We start from the raw sequence: 20,651 nt of genomic DNA, 5'->3' as shown, positions 1-20,651 counted from the left end.
GTATCTGTCAGGAAATATTTGCCATCTCCTTTCCTTGGTACTTGTATTAGTGAGAAAAGAGTAAGGAATATTCAGGCTAGATGAGTTTGCTTTGTTTCCAGAAAATAATGGCCAAGAGATTTCCCTGCCCAACTTCAGGAGCATCACTGAAGTCTGTTTATGGGGAATTGTCCTACCGCAGCCCTCTGGCATGGCATCTGGGGAGTCCTCAAAGGAGCTACCCACTCTAAGAATGAGGCAACATGACTCAGGCTATTATAAACCCTAATGAAGAGTGCTGAAGAGGGAAGTGGAGGAAAATCATCTAAAAATTGTTTGCACAGTTCTGCTGTCATTGGTCAGAAAACTCTACAGTGGGTTTTGGAGAGGGAGATGGTCACCAGGAGGGTCAATAGTTTTGGGACCCACTTAATGCCAACTTACATGTGGGTATTTCATTAAAAAAAAAAATCCTGACTTTTCACTGCAAATGCATTATTTTTTAATGCATTGCCATGAATGGAACTGAGATATTATAAATTTTCAGTTCCTCAAAGACCTGGTAGAGGTCAGATACCACGAACTCACAGTCAAAATGTTTTATATACAATACAGTTGTAAATATAAAACTAGTTTTTACTAAACTGAAGGAAAGAGTAAAAATTCAAAGCAGTCAGGGGGGTTGGAAGGTGGATTTGGGATGGGCATACCACCATATATGTTCATTTTTGCAATGTCTCTCTCCCATCCCACCATTTCCTTTGTTAATTGTCCCTACTTAAATTAAGAGGAAAGGAATTAGATCATCAAATAACTCACACCCACCTTTAACTTCACACACCTTAGCCAATATGAAACAAGTTTGCACTGGCTAAACTCTGTTCCACCATTTTTATTTACTGCAACATGAAACATGCAATATACATATATATATAATTTAAGAAAAGATTGTAGTATTATAAAATACATAACTTTTTATTATCCCTGGACTTTTGGTGAAACAAGCACTAGCTAAAACTAGTAATTGCTATCTATAAAGAGTAACTACAAGTAGTGGCATTCACTTCTCTAATGCTATTCCATTTTTCTCGTCAGCAAATTTAAACTACAACTTGATCTCAACCTGGCTATTCCTCTGTGCCTTTTTTCCCCCACCCTTCCACGTTCACCGCCCTCCTCCCCACTCTCCTCCCCGCCTTTCCTCTGCCCCTCCCCTTCTCCAGCCCCTCCTCCTCGTTGAGTCAGTGGCTTGAAACTTTTAAAAGCTCTGTGCTCCAATTAGAAAAAAGCTTTTACGAGGTATCAGCACTTTTCTTTCATTAGGGGGAAGGAGTGAAGAAAGTACCAAACAGCAGCAGACTTTTAAACTTTAAATAGACAGGTCTGAGTGCCTGAACTTGCTTTTTCATTTTACTTCATCCTCCAAGGAGTTCAATCACTTGGCGTGCCTACTTCTTTTAAGAAAAAGAGTAAGTTAAAAAAAAAAAAAAAAACCTTTACCTATTCGTTTCTTTTTCTACACGTAAAAGTTGTCTAAAGTTTTAAAATGTGTTAAATGTAGCTCTGATATGATACTGTAAGTGGAATGATGTACTTGAAAATGTGTCTATAGTTTTAAATTTAAAATTGAACGTTCAGTATTAACTGTTGAAATGTTTCTAACAATAATGCAACAGGTAAAATAAGATCCAAACCTTTCCGATTAGAATAAAGCACCAGTTTACTGGATATTTGGTTCTTCATTTTAGAGTATAATTTTACTTTTTTTGGTAATCGATAATAGTTTAGGTGTTTTGTAACTGGGGGGGGATGATTGGGGCCTGGGTTGGGGATTTGACTGACAACAAAACAAAAAAATCAAAGTGCAAATTTGCTTAGCTTGCTTGCTATAGAGTTCTACACTTTGTGCTTTTTCATATGTAAATCCTGATTGATGTTCTATAGCTGTGCAAAGCAAACTTCTTAACAAAGTGCTTTGTTAAGACCTTGCGGTTACTTGACTTCCACGTGGTCCCTTCCTAGAATTTTCCCCGGTAAACAAAAAGATATAAAAATCAGAGTTGTAATATTGAGGTTTTTAAAGCAACAGTAAGTTGTTACTTTGTGTTAGCAACCACTATGGAAACATGAGACCCTCAGGAGAGCCACCTTTTTTACTCGACCACGTTGGCAATTCAGCAGATTAAATCCCTTGAATGGGTGGTGGTTACTTACAAAGCATTAGAAGGGAAGAGACGTTTAGAACAAAAGTGAATGCCAGGGTGCATTTCCAAAACCGTCTCCTAAGACTGAAACTCTTAGAAAGAATATGAAACAAAATTTCTTAAACAGCGCCTTAGAGGGAGCTAGCCACCCCCCACCCCTCCGACCCCTCTTCTGCCTGTCCGAACCTGTAACATACTTCAGAACTGTAGGGCAACTTTGGGTTGGAGGTGCTTGGGTGCTGCCTGTAGGCAGTGATTACGTTGATTTGTTATGTTAAAGGTTCAGTTTCTTAAATGCTCTTGTTGGTAACACGCCTTCTGTTAGCCAGAAGTGCAGCCATGCATTTTCGTGCCCGCTAAGGATTTTGTCTGTTCACACTTCACAGGCCAAAGTAATTAGTTTAAATTCTTGGTGCGACCCTGAGGTTTGAAGTATTTGCACCGGCGAATGCTGAAAAGCAAATAAAAATGAAAGCTTATGCGGAGGCTGGGGGGGGGGAGGGGGGGAGGAGGGGCGCGGGGCTCCTCTGCCATCTTAGCACCCGTCGGGCTTGCCCGGGACTCCTGCGCTGCCCGACCGCGGGGTTTGTCGAGGTTTGCTACGTTTCCCTGAAATCCTTACCAGTCAAACCGAGCTGAAGTCCGCGGCCGCCACTGTGAAGAAAGGGGAGGGGGGAAAAGGAGCAGGGGCAAATGGACTTCGTGCCAAATGGTAAAAGAAGAGCAAACGATTAATTTAATTAAACGTGTCAATCCAATTTACCTTCCCTCCCCCCTCCTTTTTTTTTTCCTCTTAAACTTGTTGAATCCTACCGTGTCAACGTTGGTAAGGCAATCTGAGTACCTTGGGAATTACCGTGCTTATACTGCACTTGTAACTCTCTTGGAAGTTCTCAAAACTTCCCAAGAATGGGAGTGGGGAGCCGGGGGGAGGAGGTACCCGTAAGGAAATGAGGGAAGAGCTAATGACGTGTCCAAAGGCAAATCAGTACAGAATTCGGAAACTCAAACCTTGAGTTCCGAGCAGCGGATTGCCCACACTATCCTCTTCGGCATCCAAATGTTTGCTGAGCGTCTCCGATAAAGTTTATCATAATCTCCCCTTGACCAGCCTCATACTCATCCTCACCCTGAGGCGTGCCTGTGTTTTTCTTCAGAAGTGCAAAGTGGGGGTGGGAAAAGGAGAGCTACACATTGTTGGTAGCTTTGGGTTTATTTGGAGGTGGGTTTAATTTCTGTATCACCAATCAAGTTAGTAAGAAAAAGATGCTTCCTCTCACCCTTTGAAAATTGGGCACACTTGATCACAAAGTGCCCCGTTGCAGTTTGAACAATAGATTGAGATTTCTTAAAGAAGCCTAATTTTTATTTTTGTACAAGGATTGTGAAAATAAAAGCCTGTCGTAATGCAGAGATCTCATTAACTTAATTCCATCTCAAATAATGAAAAAAAAACTGGTTAGGTAGAAAACACCTCTGGGGAAGGGTAATTAATTTTTCTAGGTAGGCCAATGGAGAATTATGGCAGGAGTAGGTTCTGTCCTGGCAGTGTGTATGTGTGATGATATGTACTTCCCAAAGTCAGAGTATAGCTGTCACCTGTCCTTTGCGTGGAAAATGGCAGTGGTAGTGTTGTGCTCCTACTTTCTTCACTGTTTAAACAGGTTCCACATTTTTCTAATGCCTTTTAGAGTTTATCACCACAGCTGCCCATCCCCTCAGTTTCTCACCCTTTACTGTAAGATTGATTCCCATATTGCTGACCCTCTCTGGGAAACAAACAAGGTTTCAAAGATACTCTGTAGCAAGCATCTAAAAGGGTGTGTTTGCAGATACTGAGAGCTGTTTTCTTAGATGTTTCCAATTCCTGCATAGAGAAGGATGGAAACTCATGATACAGTGCATTCCTTCCTTTCTTTTATAATATCCAGAGGTATCGCTTAGTATGAAGCCTCAGAGCCTTTTATATATGATACCAGAGGGAAGGGAATGATAGGGAAGTCACCAGTGATTAATACTTTCTACTCCACCTTTCCTGTTGTTCTGACTTCCCTCCAAGATTCTTGGTTGTTTAAATAGATTGTTGAAGCTTATCCACAGATGGCAGTTCAGCTCTGGAGGGAAAAGTAGTTTAATTTAGTGTTTATCATTAAGGTCAATATGCAGTATAGGTAAGTCAAGTTTAAGAAAAAAATCCCCAGAGTTTCTCCTTCATTGGGAGATTGATTATATATTTTTTGATCCTTGGGATAACTACCTAAAATCTTCACTTAGCCTGTCTAAATTCACCACTTGGCTATGTAGGTACATCCTGTCTTTTGCCAAAATGAAAACACAAACCATGATGAGATATGTATATCAATGGCTTTAGCCTTAAAATTTTCTGTAATCTTTATATCCAAATTTCCGTAGCTTTCTAATTAATTTCTAGAAAATGTGTTTTATGGAATGCTTAAAATTCACAGTAATACAGAAATGGAGTGGTGGGGTTTTTTTGTGTTTGTTTTTAGCAATTTCTGTGAGCCAGATATGTCTCTGGATATGTCATAGGATATGGCTCTTTTCATGATTTGGGGAAGATGCCTTCAAATAGAAACAAAGACAGGCAGACATTCTTCGAGGTTTTTTTCTCCTTATCAACTGATAAAGAGTAAATTCTTCCTTCTCACAGATCTGTATGGGATTGCTATTAGCAATATTGTACTCATTACAAGAACGTCTTGAAAACTAATTTTGATTACCATTAGGAAAAGGTTAATCATTTCCTAGTTGCTGTTTTGCTAAATATTCCAAGATAAGAAAATACATGACCTGTATCTATATCTAAAGATCTTTTAAAGAATAATAGCTAAACTTCATTGAGCTCTTATAAGAACTCCAAGTACATGAGTTATCTTATTCAGTGCTCACTGAAGAAAATAGACTGTTCTTAATCAATACACTTGTGAGTACCCTAATGGTGTGTTTACATGATGAGAAAATAACCAGGCTGTTCAATAAAAATAGTCAATTTGCAGGTGAGTGGAGGGGAACACCAAGAACTGACAGAAATTACATTTTTTAAGCTCATCAGATCACAATAGAAGAACGTGGCTTTTTGCCTGCGGCTTCTGGCTTAGGGTTTTTCTTCTAGCACCCATGAAGTGACCATGAGGCACTTCTATTAGTGGGGGAGTTGAGTGGTGGCTGCAGAACTGGGGTGGGGTGTTGTCTCTCTTTGGTAGGCCTCATACTATCTTTGGAGTCCCTCACTCCTCAACATCCATCTCATCTCATTGTTCTGTGGACGTTGATATAGATTGACTTATGTGATGAACAGGGGTAAGAACCAAGGAAAGAAAGGTTAGTCTCTCCCCACCCCACCCCTCGCCCATCTCCCACCCCCCAAAAAACAAACCATGCAGTTCTATGCTGTGCATCATATGCCTGAGGAAATAAAATGGTATCATTCTTTATAGAGGAATCTAAGGATAATCGGGGAACCATGAGGCAGAATTGTAAATAGATGTTTAAATGGAGTAGGTTTGACACACCACAGAATTAGGGTAACAGTCCAGGTATAAGGAAGCAAAAGGTTGTGTATTATTTGAACTGGGAATATTTGCCATGGTACCCGATTCAAATCACTTAATTGCCTGCGTAGACGACTACACCGAGATGTTCTGTTACCCAGGGTTGCTATCAGCAACCCTTCAGAGCCCCAGCCTACCTCAAGATTTGTCATCCTTGAAATAGAAACAAGTTTAAACAGGCCGTTTCTTCTATTGCGAGACACTCTGGGTGTTACTTATTCTCAGCCGTGATTGCATCACATAGTACAGAGTGAGAATACTGCAGAATTGGGGGGATGACAGCACGGGGTGGTTGTTTTAAAATCTTAACCTGTAACAACAGAATAGTAAGACTGAGTAAACATCGTCGATACCTGACGCAGTGCTGCAAGAATCCCAAATTACTATGATGTCACGTAATAAATTCAAGAAGCTCTCTGTTAAAGAACTTTTTTTTTTCTTACATCAGTCCTTACTGACTGCTCAGGAATCACTTGAAGTATGTTGTTTCAACAGACAGTTTTCTGTTTTAGCAATTATCACTTGAAAATTTAATGCCTGTATAGCAGGAGATGCTGACAGTCCTTTTTTTTTTTTTTTAACTATGAAAGTCCCTTTTTTAATTAATTGAAACTTCAGAAGTTTGGGATATACATAAGAGAATCCCAAAGAGGTAGTAAACAACACCGATGAATGGAACCTGGTGCCTTTTTTTTTTTTTTTTTTTTTGGTACAGGCCTCCTTTAATTCATTTAATAGATATTTAGTATCTCTGACTCTTAAGTACTGTGGTTACAGCCGTGGACAAAGACACGTCCTCGAGGAGCTCACATTGTAGTGGAGGAAAGCAGATAGTACTAAGTCCTTGCCATGGAGGGAGACAAACAACAAACAGGTAAATATATGTAATACGTTAAGTACAGCTAAAGACCATTAAAAAGAAACAAAACAAACAAACAAAAAACAGGACAAAGGGACTAGGAAGTGAGCGGACCAGAGGGCTGGCTGATGAAGTGAGACCAGAGTGGAGACCTACAGAAGTGAGGAAGTGAACCACAGAGACAGAGCCGAGCTTGAGTGTTCATTCTTGAGGTTGACTCTTGGAGGAGAATGGTTTGGCGAGCAGGGTGACTAGGCCAGTGACCTGAAACCTGAGGAGGTGATGATGGCCAAGATGGGGCTAGGAGCAGGGGTGGTGGAGAGATTCGTCAGTCTGGGTTTTGGAGGAAGATAAAGCCTATAGTATTTGCTGACAGAATGAATGTGGGTTATGTTAATTATGTGTGGATGTGAATATTACCAAGGAACATCTGGCCATTGTAACTGTAGAGGAATGGTCTTGACTGAGCCCCCTCAAAGACATTTACTGCAAGGGACAGGGGTTCTTATAAAAGTTCAAGAAAAACATTAGGAGGTTTACATTTTAGCTTAGGGGCTTAAAATTTTTTTGGTTGTAGTATGTTTAACACATAGCATTACACTTTTCCCCAGATAGATCTATTTAATGATTTTTATGAGGAACTTACATAGTCATTTTCTTACACATTTTTAGCCCTCGTGATTTTATTTTTTTCTTCATCTTCTCTAAGTGCTTACTTTCAGTCATAAAAAAGGTGATAGGTGTCATGTCTCACGTTAGTTTTTAACAATCCCATTTGCCATTTTTAAGTCCCTGCTCCAAGCTCATTACAGCTGTCATTTGGGAAATTCTTTAAAATTGAAATTAAAATACTTTCTAGTTTTCCTAACAATTCTTAGTATATTAATGACATGAAATGACTTGACTACAGCTTTGGCATGGTGATTTGCTCTGGCAAAAGGGACAGTCAAAAGGTGGCTCAGATGGTTAAGCGTCTGCCTTCAGCTCAGGTCATGGTCCCAGGGTCCTGGGATCGAATCCTGCATCGGGCTCCCTGCTGCCTGGGAGCCTGCTTCTCCCTCTGCCTCTCTCTCTCTGTCTCTCATGAATAAATAAATAAAATCTTTAAAAAAAAAAAAAAGGTAATTTAAAATTGAAGACTTTTTTCATTTTAAATAAGGTGTTTGAATCCTTGTGCACTTGGGGCACGTCAGATGGAAGTGGAGTGACACAAGGTGGTGCTGTGAAGGGTGAGCTTCATTCCCAGGCACCCGGTGAGCCTCTGCTCCTGATCCTGGGCCACCCCTTTTGCCTTTTTAGGTACTCTCTGTCCCTTTCTGCTCTCCTGGCATTTCCCCAGTCCTAAATATTTTGAACAAGAGAGCACCGAAAATGTCAAGGAACCCTTGGCTTGCCTCCTGGCCTGAGACTTCAGAATCACCTGGTGCATTTGTTTAAAAAAGAGAAAAGAGACAAACTAATATCCCAGCACTCTCCCCCCCCCCCCCCCAAATCAGATTAGTCAGGCTGGTGAGTGCCAGGAATGTATGTTTTTAACAAATGCTACCAAATGATTGTGGTGCGGTTCGGGAACCACTGGAGAGGTGGTCATGCTTGGATATCTGTGGCTTTTGGCCTCTAGACTAGAGGGCCATAAAGAGCAAAGGAAAATGTGACCTAATATGGTACACAGAGGACAGAAGAAGGATGCTCCAACTGCTGTCAATCATTTGCATAACTCCTTAACGGAGACCTTACTTATCCTACTTAGAAAGTTCCAACCTGGGAACCTAGAGGTAGAGGCATGAATATATATGATGAACATTCAGCTGCCTCCACTGCTGTGCTTTTCTTGTGTATCATACAAAAAATAGACCTGTCTTAATGCTGGTGAATATGAATGAGGGCTGTAGTGTGTAAATCAATGCCAGAGATTCTGTGAACATATAATTATGCCTATTATTTATAAAAAGACATTAATTTTTTGACTAAGACTTGGAAAAATGAAAATACTAATGGGGTGTGGGAGGGTCAATTAGTTGATAGAACTTTTGACTCAGAACAAAGGGAACACCTACCCAGAAAAGGTAACTATTTTTGTTACCTCTCCTTGAAAATCACAAGCATTATAAACCATCACATTAAACATTATCTGATGGTCTCTATGATAGTGGTAATGACTGGTTACAGGATACCAGGTGTCTAATTGGACAATTCATCTCATTCAGATGAAAGAGTATAACTCATTAATGCAAATGACAACTCTGTGGGTGCTTAAAGAAAAGACAACTTTGCAATTAAATTGCTGGTGTATTAATAAAGAATACTACCTAGTGAACTGCTCAGTGACCCAATTCACATACTTTGGCACTGTGGGGCATTTTTGGGAATCTCAGAATTGGATGAAAGTCAAGTTTTATTTTCCATAGAATGTACCGAAGCTTAGTCATTAATTGCCACAAGCGTCTACATAATCCTATTTTAACTTTGAGCCTTGAATAATGATGAAACACTGACCAAAATGACTTCTCAGTATGCCCGGTAATATATCTAAACATGTTAAATTTGTCTTGAGCTCGATCATTGAGTGAATTTGATGAGATGTATGCAGACAGTTTATCATTTTAGAGTTGATTTCACCGTCCCACTTCCCTCCCGGCAATTGGAGTATTGAGCAAAAGCAGATGACACTGGCAAAATATTGTAATTCTCTGAAAACAGAATTAAGGCCAATTTACACATCATCACATAGAAACTATCTACTGATAGAGCTCCAAAAATTCTGTTATGTTTGTTTGACCCTCATGGACTGTACTTCTTCATTCCCAGGGTAGTATTTTCTGCTAAATTGTAGGTTTTTTCTTTTATGTTCTCTCACCATCAAACTGTCCCTCAAAGCTAAATTACTCCCTATCACTTTGAGCCTTCCCTTGACTCTTTAACTCTCTTTGTCAACCTTAAAAGCCTTTGTTCTTTTTTCCCTTTGTTCTTTTGTTCTTTGCTCTTTTTATATATCAGTTTCACTGTCTAACATGTCACTTCAGAATCTAAAATGGTCCTTCCCAAAAGTGGAAGGGAAGCTCCCTTTTTTATGACCACTGGAAAAGCATTATTTCTGTGACCTGCCCACCTACCTCCCACTCTTCCCTTAGCATTCCTTGGCACCAGTCTTTGGGTTGCCATCAAAGACACCCATCAACTTAGATTTAGATAGCTGGTACATAGTTTCACATTATGGATCAGCCATCTCTTTGTTCCATCCAGGAAATCCCAGGCCAGATTTCCATTTAATTTTTTCTGGCCCCTGTAGCCCAGAGGTGCAGGCATTAAACAGCAATGTAATGTTGCATGGTGGGGAAGAAGACTCCCTTGGATTTCATTTACTTCCTACAAGTGGAAGGTGGCTCATAATTCAATACCAGATGAGAAACTTTCGTATTCAGATAATGAACATATTTCCAAGAAGCCTGTATAATCCTACTTTCAGTTGCACTATTTAAAATTTCATTACTAAGCTCCTGGAAAGGCTTTGCTTTGCTTGTTTTTGATTATTAAATAATCTTTGACCTCTTCATCCTTTTTTTACTCTCTACTTACTACTCTCTGAAAATTAAACTATATTCTCTATGCCTGCCACATGTAATGTCACTCATTTATTCCCAGCTCTCAGCCCTTGCTAAGATTGTATCAAAGCATGAAAACATTTCTAGCCTTAATCCAGCTTTACTATAATTTTAAAACCAGTGTGGTGCATTGGAAATCCTAGCCTTGGGATCATAATTCTCCTTGTGGCTCTACTGATAGCCGAATATTTCCTATACCTTTAAGAGCTCCACTTTCGGGGTGCCTGGGTGGCTCAGTCGTTAAGCGTCTGCTTTAGGCTCAGGTCATGATCCCAGGGTGCTGGGATCGAGTCCCGCATCGGGCTCCCTGCTCCGTGGGAAGCCTGCTTCTCCCTCTCCCACTCCCCCTGCTTGTGTTCCCTCTCTTGCTATATCTCTCTCTGCCAAACAAATAAATAAAATCTTAAAAAAAAAAAAAGAGCTCCACTTTCATCAGTTAAGTGAACTATTGGCATTAGAAGTATGAATTGAATTAGCTAAATAACTTTTGAGATCCATGTCATCTCCACAGACTTCGGTCCATTTCTCATCCCCAGCAATGGGGAAGTCCTAGGCTTAAGATATCTAGGTATTGATAGAAAAATTAAATCTAGTCTATAGGATGAGGGTCCCAAAGCCTGATAAGGGAACTTGAAAGTATACAGCAATCAAAAGATGAAAAGCCAATCATTTTTGCTAGAGATAACACTTTTAAAATGGTGTCCACCACCACCCCCCCCCCCCCGCCCCTTAGGCTATAATTAGTATTGCGACAAATTGAACTTTTACTTGAAATGTGATGTGCGGGGGTGCCTGGGTGGCTCAGTCGATTAGACCTCTGGCTCTTGGTTTCAGCTGTGGTCATGATCTCATGGGTGATGAGGTCAAGCCCCATGTGGAGCTCCACACTCAGTGGGAGTCTGTTTGAAGATTCTTTCCCTCTGCTCCCCCAACTCGCGCGCACAAGCACTCTTTCTCTAAAATAAACAAATTTTTTTGTAAAAAAAGAAATGTGATGTGCATTTAATCTTCGCTTGTTTTGAAAGTAGTTTCCTGAACATAATGACACATTATGTCAAAATGGTGAATTTTAGTACAACATATTTTTCTCTGGGCAGAAGACAGACTTCTGAACCACCTAAGTCACTGCTTAAGAAGAAACAGCAGTATAGATGACCATAATATAGAATATGCACAAAATACAATTGAAATAGCAAGGTGAAACAGTTCAGAGTATAATTAGGAATAAAATGCTATATAATAGGATTGAGGTTTGGAAACAGGTTGTGTGTGTTCATGGGTGTTCTTATCCCAGTTCTAAAATATCCATACTTTTTGAATACCATCCTTCAGCATTTTGCTTAGGCATGTATCCAGACACAAGCCTACCCGGCAAGAATTGCCCTCATTTATCAGATGGATAAAATAAGCAGAGGCACTTAGCATAGACAGTTTCTCAAGTCACATGGTTGAGCAAGTAACATATCTTTGCAAGTTAAGATTGCAATTTACTGGGCACATCAGCTCTGCTTCTAAGACTTACCGTATCTCAAGAAAATTGTGAGATTTGTTTGCAGGGAAAAATGGGATAGGAAGAGTTTGCACTTTTTTTTTTTTTGAAAAGTGATAGAAGGATATGAGACCTTTTATAGTATTTTGACTGTTGACTGGAAACATCTGTACATTTTAACTAATAATTTGTAGTCCGTGATCATTTAGTTGTCTTGTTTCTTTTTAGGTGGTGCCCAGGCAACATGGGTGACTGGAGTGCCTTAGGCAAACTCCTTGACAAGGTTCAAGCCTATTCTACCGCTGGAGGGAAGGTGTGGCTGTCTGTCCTTTTCATTTTCCGAATTCTGCTACTGGGGACAGCAGTTGAGTCGGCCTGGGGTGATGAGCAGTCTGCCTTTCGTTGTAACACTCAACAACCTGGTTGTGAAAATGTCTGCTACGACAAATCCTTCCCCATCTCTCATGTACGCTTCTGGGTCCTGCAGATCATATTTGTGTCTGTTCCCACACTCTTGTACCTGGCTCATGTGTTCTACGTGATGCGGAAGGAAGAGAAACTGAACAAGAAGGAGGAGGAACTCAAAGTTGCCCAAACGGATGGTGTCAACGTGGAAATGCACTTGAAGCAGATTGAAATAAAGAAGTTCAAGTATGGTATTGAAGAGCATGGCAAGGTGAAAATGCGAGGGGGCCTGCTGCGAACCTACATCATCAGTATCCTCTTTAAGTCTGTCTTCGAGGTGGCCTTCTTGCTGATCCAGTGGTACATCTATGGATTCAGCTTGAGTGCCGTTTACACTTGCAAAAGAGATCCCTGCCCTCATCAAGTAGACTGCTTCCTCTCTCGCCCCACAGAGAAAACCATCTTCATCATCTTCATGCTGGTAGTGTCCCTGGTGTCTCTTGCCTTGAACATCATCGAACTCTTCTATGTCTTCTTCAAGGGTGTTAAGGATCGTGTGAAGGGGAAGAGCGATCCTTACCATGCTACCACTGGTCCACTGAGCCCCTCCAAAGACTGTGGATCTCCGAAATATGCATATTTCAATGGCTGCTCCTCACCCACAGCTCCCCTCTCTCCCATGTCTCCTCCTGGGTACAAGCTGGTTACTGGAGACAGAAATAATTCTTCCTGCCGCAATTACAACAAACAAGCAAGTGAGCAAAACTGGGCTAATTACAGTGCAGAGCAAAATCGAATGGGGCAGGCCGGAAGCACCATCTCCAACTCCCATGCACAGCCTTTTGATTTCCCTGATGACAACCAGAATTCTAAAAAACTAGCTACTGGGCATGAACTGCAACCACTAGCCATTGTGGACCAGCGGCCTTCCAGCAGAGCCAGCAGCCGTGCCAGCAGCCGACCTCGGCCTGATGACCTGGAGATCTAGAGCCAGGCTTGAGAGCATTGAGATTCCACTAAGTTGTGGAGAAGAGAAAAGGTGCTGTAGAAAGTGCACCTTAGGTGTTCATTTTGTTCCAGTGGAGGTGGTACTCAACAGCCTTTGTCATGAGGCTTAGAAAACACAAAGACATTAGAATACCTAGGTTCATTGGGGGTGTTTGGGATAGGTGGGTGGAGAGGGAGGGGCTAAGGGAGGTACAAGTTGGTATTTAATGTAGTGGATTCAAAGAACTTTAGTTCTAAATATAAGTTGCATTAGGTGATACATAGGTAAGGGCTTTTTCTCCCCCCCCACACACACCCCCTAAGAATAGTTCTGTGTATGTGAAAGAGTGGGTGATATTTTTGGTTAAATACTTTTTTGTTTTACCATGAAACTGAAATAACTTTGGCCAGGAAACAATACTTCCTGAACATCTTGTTTCATTTTATCAAGAAAAAGTTGGAGGGTTGTCCTTAATGTCCCTGCTAAAACATTCCATTGTTAAAATTTGCACTTTGAAGGTAAGCGTTCTAGGCCTGACCCTCCAGGTGTCTGTGGACTTGTCATAGTGTATTTTCTGTTTTTGGTATCAGTTAAAGGTTCAGACAAGGCCCACAGAAGACTTTCCATGCATTTTCAAATCTCAGCCAGTCATATGTACATTATTAATTTTTTTTTACATCTACTTGCATCCTATTAATGCTATCACTTTTTCATCATTCCTCAACTACTGTTCACATTCATTTAATGGTTTCTGTAAACATTTTTAAAACAGTTGGGATGACACTTAACATTTTTTGAATTAGAGTCAGGGAAGCAAGCCATGCTCAATATTTAACAATCACTTGTATGTGTATGTGTGTGGAAGAGTGTGTTTTATTTGTCATGTATTGGTACAAGCAGAGCAGTGTAAACTCACAAACACAGATTTGAAAATAATGCAAACACAGTGTTCAAATTTGAGCCTTTCTCATGGATTTTGTGGTGTGGGCCAATATGGTGTTTACATTATATAATTCCTGCTGTGCAAGTAAAGCACACTTTTTTTTTCCCCTAAGTGGTTCCCCCCTGCCCCCGCCCCGCCATGTATCCTATTGTGGATACTGGTTTTTGTTAATTGTGATTTTTTCCCCCTTTTTTTCCCCCCCTCTTTTTTAGAATATAGCAGTAATGCTATTGCTGAAACAGATGATTTTCTTTTTCTGAAATGTAATCATGGATGCTTGAATGATAGAATTTTAGTACTGTAAACAGGCTATAGTAATTAATGTGAGACACTTAGAAGAAATGCTTAGAGTGGCCTTTTAAGTGTGCCTAAATGAATTTTGCAGTAACTGGTATTCTTGGTTTTGTCCTACTTAATACTCATTAATTAAGAACTTGTATTCTATTATAAGTTAGGCAGTCTTTTGGAGTGACCAGCAACTTTGATGTTTGCACTAAGATTTTATTTGGAATGCAAGAGAGGTTGAAAGAGTTTCAGTAGTACACATGTAACTAATTTATTTGAAATATACCCTAAAGAAATCTACCAGTTTCTTCAGATGCCTTTTTAAAACTCATCAGAGATGATTAGTGAAAATGCAGAGTATCATACTTTTCTTCTTGCATGTCAGCTACATAAACAGTTTTGTACAATGACAAATATTAATTTGTTTGACATTCCATGTTAAACTACTGTCATGTTCAGCTTCATTGCATGTAATGTAGACCTAGTCCATCAGATCATGTGTTCTGGAGAGTGTTCTTTATTCAATAAAGTTTTAATTTAGTATAAGGATAGCCTCTATATCCTGTGTGATTTTTAAACCTTGTAGTACATCTATTCACGATTATCAAAGACATTTCCATTGGTTATGATGATTTAGGCAAGTAAGATTCACAAGTTTCAGGAGTCTTTAAAACAATTATCATTAGCTAGGTTCAGTGCAACATTGATTGTTAACATTTTTGGGTATTTCTTCAACTGAGAAGAAGATAAAGTACCCAAGTGTAGCATTTGGGATGTAAGATTAATGAGATGTGTGATAAAGTTTAAAATAAGGTAATGTTAGGTAATTTAGCAGATATCTCACATGACAGAAGCATAAAAAGATAAGGTTGATGGTATTTTAAAGCTGTGGAGCCTCCTGGAGATAATAAGAACAAAGTCAGTATGGTTATGCTCTGTGACAAAAGAATGAAATAGATCTATGAGTTCATTAATCCAAGACATTGTGAAAATACAGAAGATACATTTTAGAAATTCCTAACGTTCCCTTCCCGCCCACCCCCCCAAATTGAATCATTCAGAGGGAGTAGAACAGTTTGGGGCAATGTATAATATTGTAATTTTAAATATATATTAACAGTAATATTCCTAAGTCACATTTCAATAGCTTTTTTTTAAATCTACATATACATTATTACAAAGCAAACAATTACTACAGCATAAGATTATTACTAATTTAGAAATGTAATCTAGTCCACTTCAGTTGCTTTTTTTTTTTATGAGCAAAGGTTATGAGATCTGCTTAAGATCAAAGGATTATCTAAATAACCAGTTTCCCAGTCAGTTATGTAATTGGTAATGTCAACATATCTTCAGGTATTATCATTTGGCTGGCTGAGAAACCAATGGGAGAGGCAAGTTTTCTCTGTGCATGTGTGGTTTGCACCTACTACAGGGAATAGAGAAACTAATGATTTATTTGAATGTACATGTTTCTCTGTCCTGCACATGCAGGGGTCACAGGATATGAATGGACAAATGATTAGACCACTGAATGTTGAAGAAGTAGGGTGGTGGTATGAAATAGGTTTCTGATAACAGCTGTGTGGACATGAGAGGGCGAGTTACGTATTTCAGAAATAGTTTATTCTAAACATTTCCCAACTTTAAAGCTTTCACAATTTATTAAAAATAGGCATATTAGAAATACACAGTTTTGTAAATGTATACATGTATCCAAGAAGTTCTCATTCCCAAAGGAAATCACTGTTAAGCATTTGTCAGGTAGTTTGTTAAGGAGTGGCAACTTTTAGAATGGCCCCACAATTCCTGCCCAAGGAAGCTTCAAGGTGAACCCTTCCAGAAGTTTAAAAAAGATGTTCCACTCTACATTTTGCTTAATTGGCTGCCTGCTTTCCACAGCTAAAAATTAAATTGAGTTGTGTTTTAAAAATTATGAGAAAACAATGTGGTTTCATTCCACGAATATTACTCATTTTTTGTATAAAATTTCATCTTTAAAAAAAATATTTTGAATCTTCTAGAAGTAGTAGAACTTTCTATGGTGGTGGAAATGTTTTATTCTGTTCACTATGGTAGCCACTAGCCACATCATCTATTGAACACTCGAAATGTGGCTAGTGAATCTGAAGAAATGAATTAATTTAAATTTTAATTAAACAGCCACATGTGGCTAATGGGTATCATTACGCAGGGCAGTTCTAGAGTCTGCTGGGGGAAAAAAAGTTTAATATTATAATAGGAATAGGGAAGAGAAACTCCAAGGTTCTTTTTTTTTAAAGATTTTATTTATTTATTTGAGAGAGAGAATGAAACAGAGCATGAGGGGGGGAGGGTCTGAGGGAGAAGCAGACTCACTGCTGAGCAGGGACCCCGATGCGGGACTCGATCCCAGGACTCCAGGATCATGACCTGAGCAGAAGGCAGTCGCTTAACCAACTGAGCCACCCAGGCACCCTCCAAGGTTCTTTTTTATTGTATTACAACACTATTTCTTATTCTATAAACACTAGGAAACTTATTTTTAAACAAAGCCTCTGCTTTTTTTTTTTAAGATTTTATTTATTTATTTGACAGAGAGAGAGAGAGAGAGCACAAACAGACAAAGGGAGAAGCAGGCTTTTGGCTGAGTAAGGAGCCCGATGTGGGGCTCGATCCCAGAACCCTGAGATCATGACCTGAGCCGAAAGCACACGCTTAACGACTGAGCCACCCAGGCGCCCAAAGCCTCCGCTTTTATGTGAAATTCTCTAGTCTTTTGTTAGATAATCATATATTTTATGTTACCATTGTTTTACTTCAGAATTTCATACGCAAGCTTATGCTGCCTATTTTTAAAAGTGGCACGATTGTCTAATGTCTTCAAATATTGGGAAGAAGTCCAGTGTCCTTCTTTGGTTCAGTGCATTAACATCCTAGCCACTGTGAGTCTCTATTAAGTTTCCAGTCCATGGGCTGTTTTTTTACCTTATTTTGAGAAAATTGCTGAACCTCAACCTGCCCAGGATGCTAGTTTTCTGCCCACACACTGCCTCTCCTAAAAATTCCAAACTTCAAATTCCAACATGCCAAAACATCTGTGCTTTGTACTCGGAGGGAGAGCAAAATAATGAAGTTTGGGGGCTTATTAAAGTCTTAAAGTGAGTTCTTTTTATAAACAGCACACCAACAGTGTAGAAACGTGTTTATAATTTTCACTGGCTCTGAGATTCTGTTTTTACCTTTTCTTGGTTGGGCAAATACAGCTGAGCCCTTGGCATGTCAGAATTCGCAGCTGGCAATTTTCAGAACTCAAGAGCAGACACGGAACAAATACCGTGGAAACACTGCTTCAACAAGAATAAAGAGTATCGTGTAAAGAAGAAAGCTGATTCGGAGGAAAAATTTTGCATTTGTTTCCTGGTCTTCAAAAGTGTCGAAATTTTAAATCATTATTTCTTCTGGTGCCGGATGTTTCTTCCAAATGACCAAATGTTTATTTGGGCTATGACGTGGAGAGTAATTTCAATGCCTACACACTTTCCTGTTGAATACAAAAACTGTCTCAAAGAGGCACCCACTTTGAAAGCAAAGCCTGGCCCTAGTCTTATTTAATGCAATGAGCCCTCTGCCTCTCTGCAACACAGGGCGCCTGGGTGGCTCAGCTGGTTAAGCGACTGCCTTCGGCTCAGGTCATGATCCTGGAGTTCCATGATCGAGTCCTGCATCGGGCTCCCTGCTCGGCAGGGAGTCTGCTTCTCCCTCTGACCCTCCCCCCTCACGTGCGCTCTCTCTCTCTCTCTCAAATAAAATTAATAAAATCTTTAAAAAGATGCAACATGGAACTGGAGACTTGTTGGGCATTTGTGCTGGAATCTCTTGTCAGTCACTTTTTTTTTTTAAGATTTTATTTATTTATTTGACAGAGACATGGCGAGACAAGGAACACAAGCAGGGGGAGTGGGAGAGGGAGAAGCAGGCTTCCCACTGAGCAGGGAGCCTGATGCGGGGCTCGATCCCAGGACCCTGGGACCATGACCTGAGCCGAAGGCAGACACTTAACGACTGAGCCACCCAGGCGCCCTGAGTCAGTCACTCTTTACAAAACTTAATCGGAATTATTGTAGACATTAAGATAGTTTTTAGTTGCTATGGTAGCAGAAACCATGAAGTTTATTTTAAAAGTAAGTGAAGAAAAGTGTAAGACTTTCTTCTGCTTTGAAAAACTTGGGTCAGAGTTATATAGTTCAGATATTCAGGCATATTTATTAATTCTAAACACAGTTAATTAATTTAGAAAATTAATTAGAAAAAAGCTTCCTCACACAAAATGTAAGCTAACCTTAAGCCTAAACTCTATAAAAATGACTACAATTGAGGTTAACTCAAAGAACTCTCGGAACAAAGGGGAAAATGTTGAGATTCATTAAAACCGGCCTTGAAGCCTCAACTCCAGCCAGAGTCCCAAAGTTGAATTGGTCATTGCCCTTGAAGACTTTGATGTGATTGTGGGTCTAGTTTAAGTTTTCCTCAACTCAGAGCAACTGGAATTACATTGGCCTTCATAGTGCTCTACCGTATTAATTTCTAATCATCCAAGCTCCTCACTATATAAAGATTTATTCAAAGATAGAACAACAGGAGAACTAGTTAAAGACAATGTTTGTTCTGAGACAACTTTCCGTGTTTTGGCCAAGCTTGACAATGACTGCCTTTTTGGGGCAGGTAATTAAAAAATATCTGGGGGGAACCACTTTACATTCATGAGTTTCAAATTCCAGTGAGACCAAAGTAATTTGGAAATTAAATGTAACTATATCCAGCATCTTGCCATCTATAATTCAATGTAAGTTAAAACTGTAACAGAGATTTGCCTGTTATATTACTTTCTGATACTTAAAACATATCACAATTTATAATTTTGTAATTCATAATTTTAAAAACGAAAAATGACAGCAGATACAATAAATTAGATTGTGATTGAGGGGATTTCAGTGTAGAACTTTAAATCACATTTCTTCTCCATTCGTTTCTTCAGTCTAACCTCTCATCAGAGTTTTCTGGTTTGTCATAGCTGTATACACACACACACGCGCGCACACACACGCGCACACACACGCGCACACACACTTTCCTCTCAGGTTTTGTTCATAGCTGGAGTTTCAATTGTGTAATTTTTCCACGCTGAATTTGCAATTGAAGATAAAATGGATGAAATGACATAAAGCTTCCATCAGACTCCTTCCTTTCTATTTCTTATGCGCATGTAGAATAGTTTTGTTCCAAGATTGTTGTTAGGTGTTTGTTAATTTGTGGTACCAAACACTTCCTTTCATCATATATACCTTTTCCTTGCTCCCATAAATATTTACTTTTTAACAAGTGCCAAGTTAAACATTTCAGTAGTAACTCTGGAATAATCTAGCAGAGTTTAACATTTGTAATTAAAGACTATCATTAAAAACCATCAAAATATTCGTTTGGTTTTCATCTTTACTCTGGTCCTCACTTGTCTGGAGGACTTGCAGCATTTATAATTAAAGAGTATAAGAACTGTAGGTGATGGTTATCTAAAACTCCAAACGTGGCAAATGTGGGAACCAGGGTGCCTTGGCATTTGACCAGTCAATTTTAATCAGCATTATAGGCAAGCTCTGCCTCTGAACTGATGATTCTCCATGATAATTAGCTATTATGTGTGAGTGAAAAAAGAGCTAAAGAAGCTATAATGTATTCCAAGTAACACCAAATTAGAGAAAAATTTTGGTGTGGGAATCTATTCATATAAAATACACTAATATCGTAAGAAAAAAAGAGTAGCTCTGATAGAAAAAAGTGTGGTTAGCTAGTTAACATAGGAATTTACAGCTTTTGTAGGTGTACAGTAGCACCTTAGCTTTGGAAATAAGTCATTAAGACAAAAGAAACTTCACTCTTTCAATGTGTCATGAATCAGTCTAACACAGTACAAAGCCCATACAGAATGGTTCCCGATTTATGATGGTTCGATTTAGGATTTTTTTGACTTTATGATGGTGCAAAGGTAATAATATTCAGTAGAAACTGTACTTCAAATTTTGAATTTGGATCTTTTCCTGGGCCAGCATTATGTAGTAGGATCCTCTCTTGTGATACTGGGCAGAGCTGCAACTCCCAGTCTGCCACATGATCAGGAAGGTAAACCCTCAACCATTCTGTACCCGTACAGTCCTTCAATTTTTCACTTTCAGCACAGTATTCAATAAATTACATGAGATAGTCAATGCTCTATTATAAGCCAGGCTTTGTGTTCGATGATTTTGCCTACCTGTAGGCTAATGTAAGTGTTCAGAGCTCATTTAAGGTA

At 39.5% G+C, this 20,651-nt stretch overlaps 1 protein-coding gene across 1 annotated transcript; it reads left to right on the top strand.

Moving 5' to 3' along the window:
• The first annotated feature begins 1,229 nt into the window (after nt 1-1,229).
• Nucleotides 1,230-14,877, top strand: GJA1 (gap junction protein alpha 1). The gene is made up of 2 exons (XM_027600956.1): nt 1,230-1,448; nt 11,934-14,877. The coding sequence occupies exon 2, from the start codon at nt 11,950-11,952 to the stop codon at nt 13,096-13,098; it is 1,149 nt and encodes a 382-aa protein (XP_027456757.1). The 5' UTR covers nt 1,230-1,448; nt 11,934-11,949; the 3' UTR covers nt 13,099-14,877.
• The last annotated feature ends 5,774 nt before the right edge of the window (nt 14,878-20,651 follow it).

Source organism: Zalophus californianus, chromosome 7, assembly GCF_009762305.2.
Source record: "Zalophus californianus isolate mZalCal1 chromosome 7, mZalCal1.pri.v2, whole genome shotgun sequence".
NCBI lineage: Eukaryota > Metazoa > Chordata > Mammalia > Carnivora > Otariidae > Zalophus > Zalophus californianus.
This window is presented reverse-complemented; position numbering and strand designations above follow the sequence as displayed.

What these genes read in the sequence shown, in the direction of transcription:
- GJA1 (XM_027600956.1), top strand. Translation starts at nt 11,950, where the DNA reads ATGGGTGACTGGAGTGCCTTAGGCAAACTCCTTGACAAGGTTCAAGCC.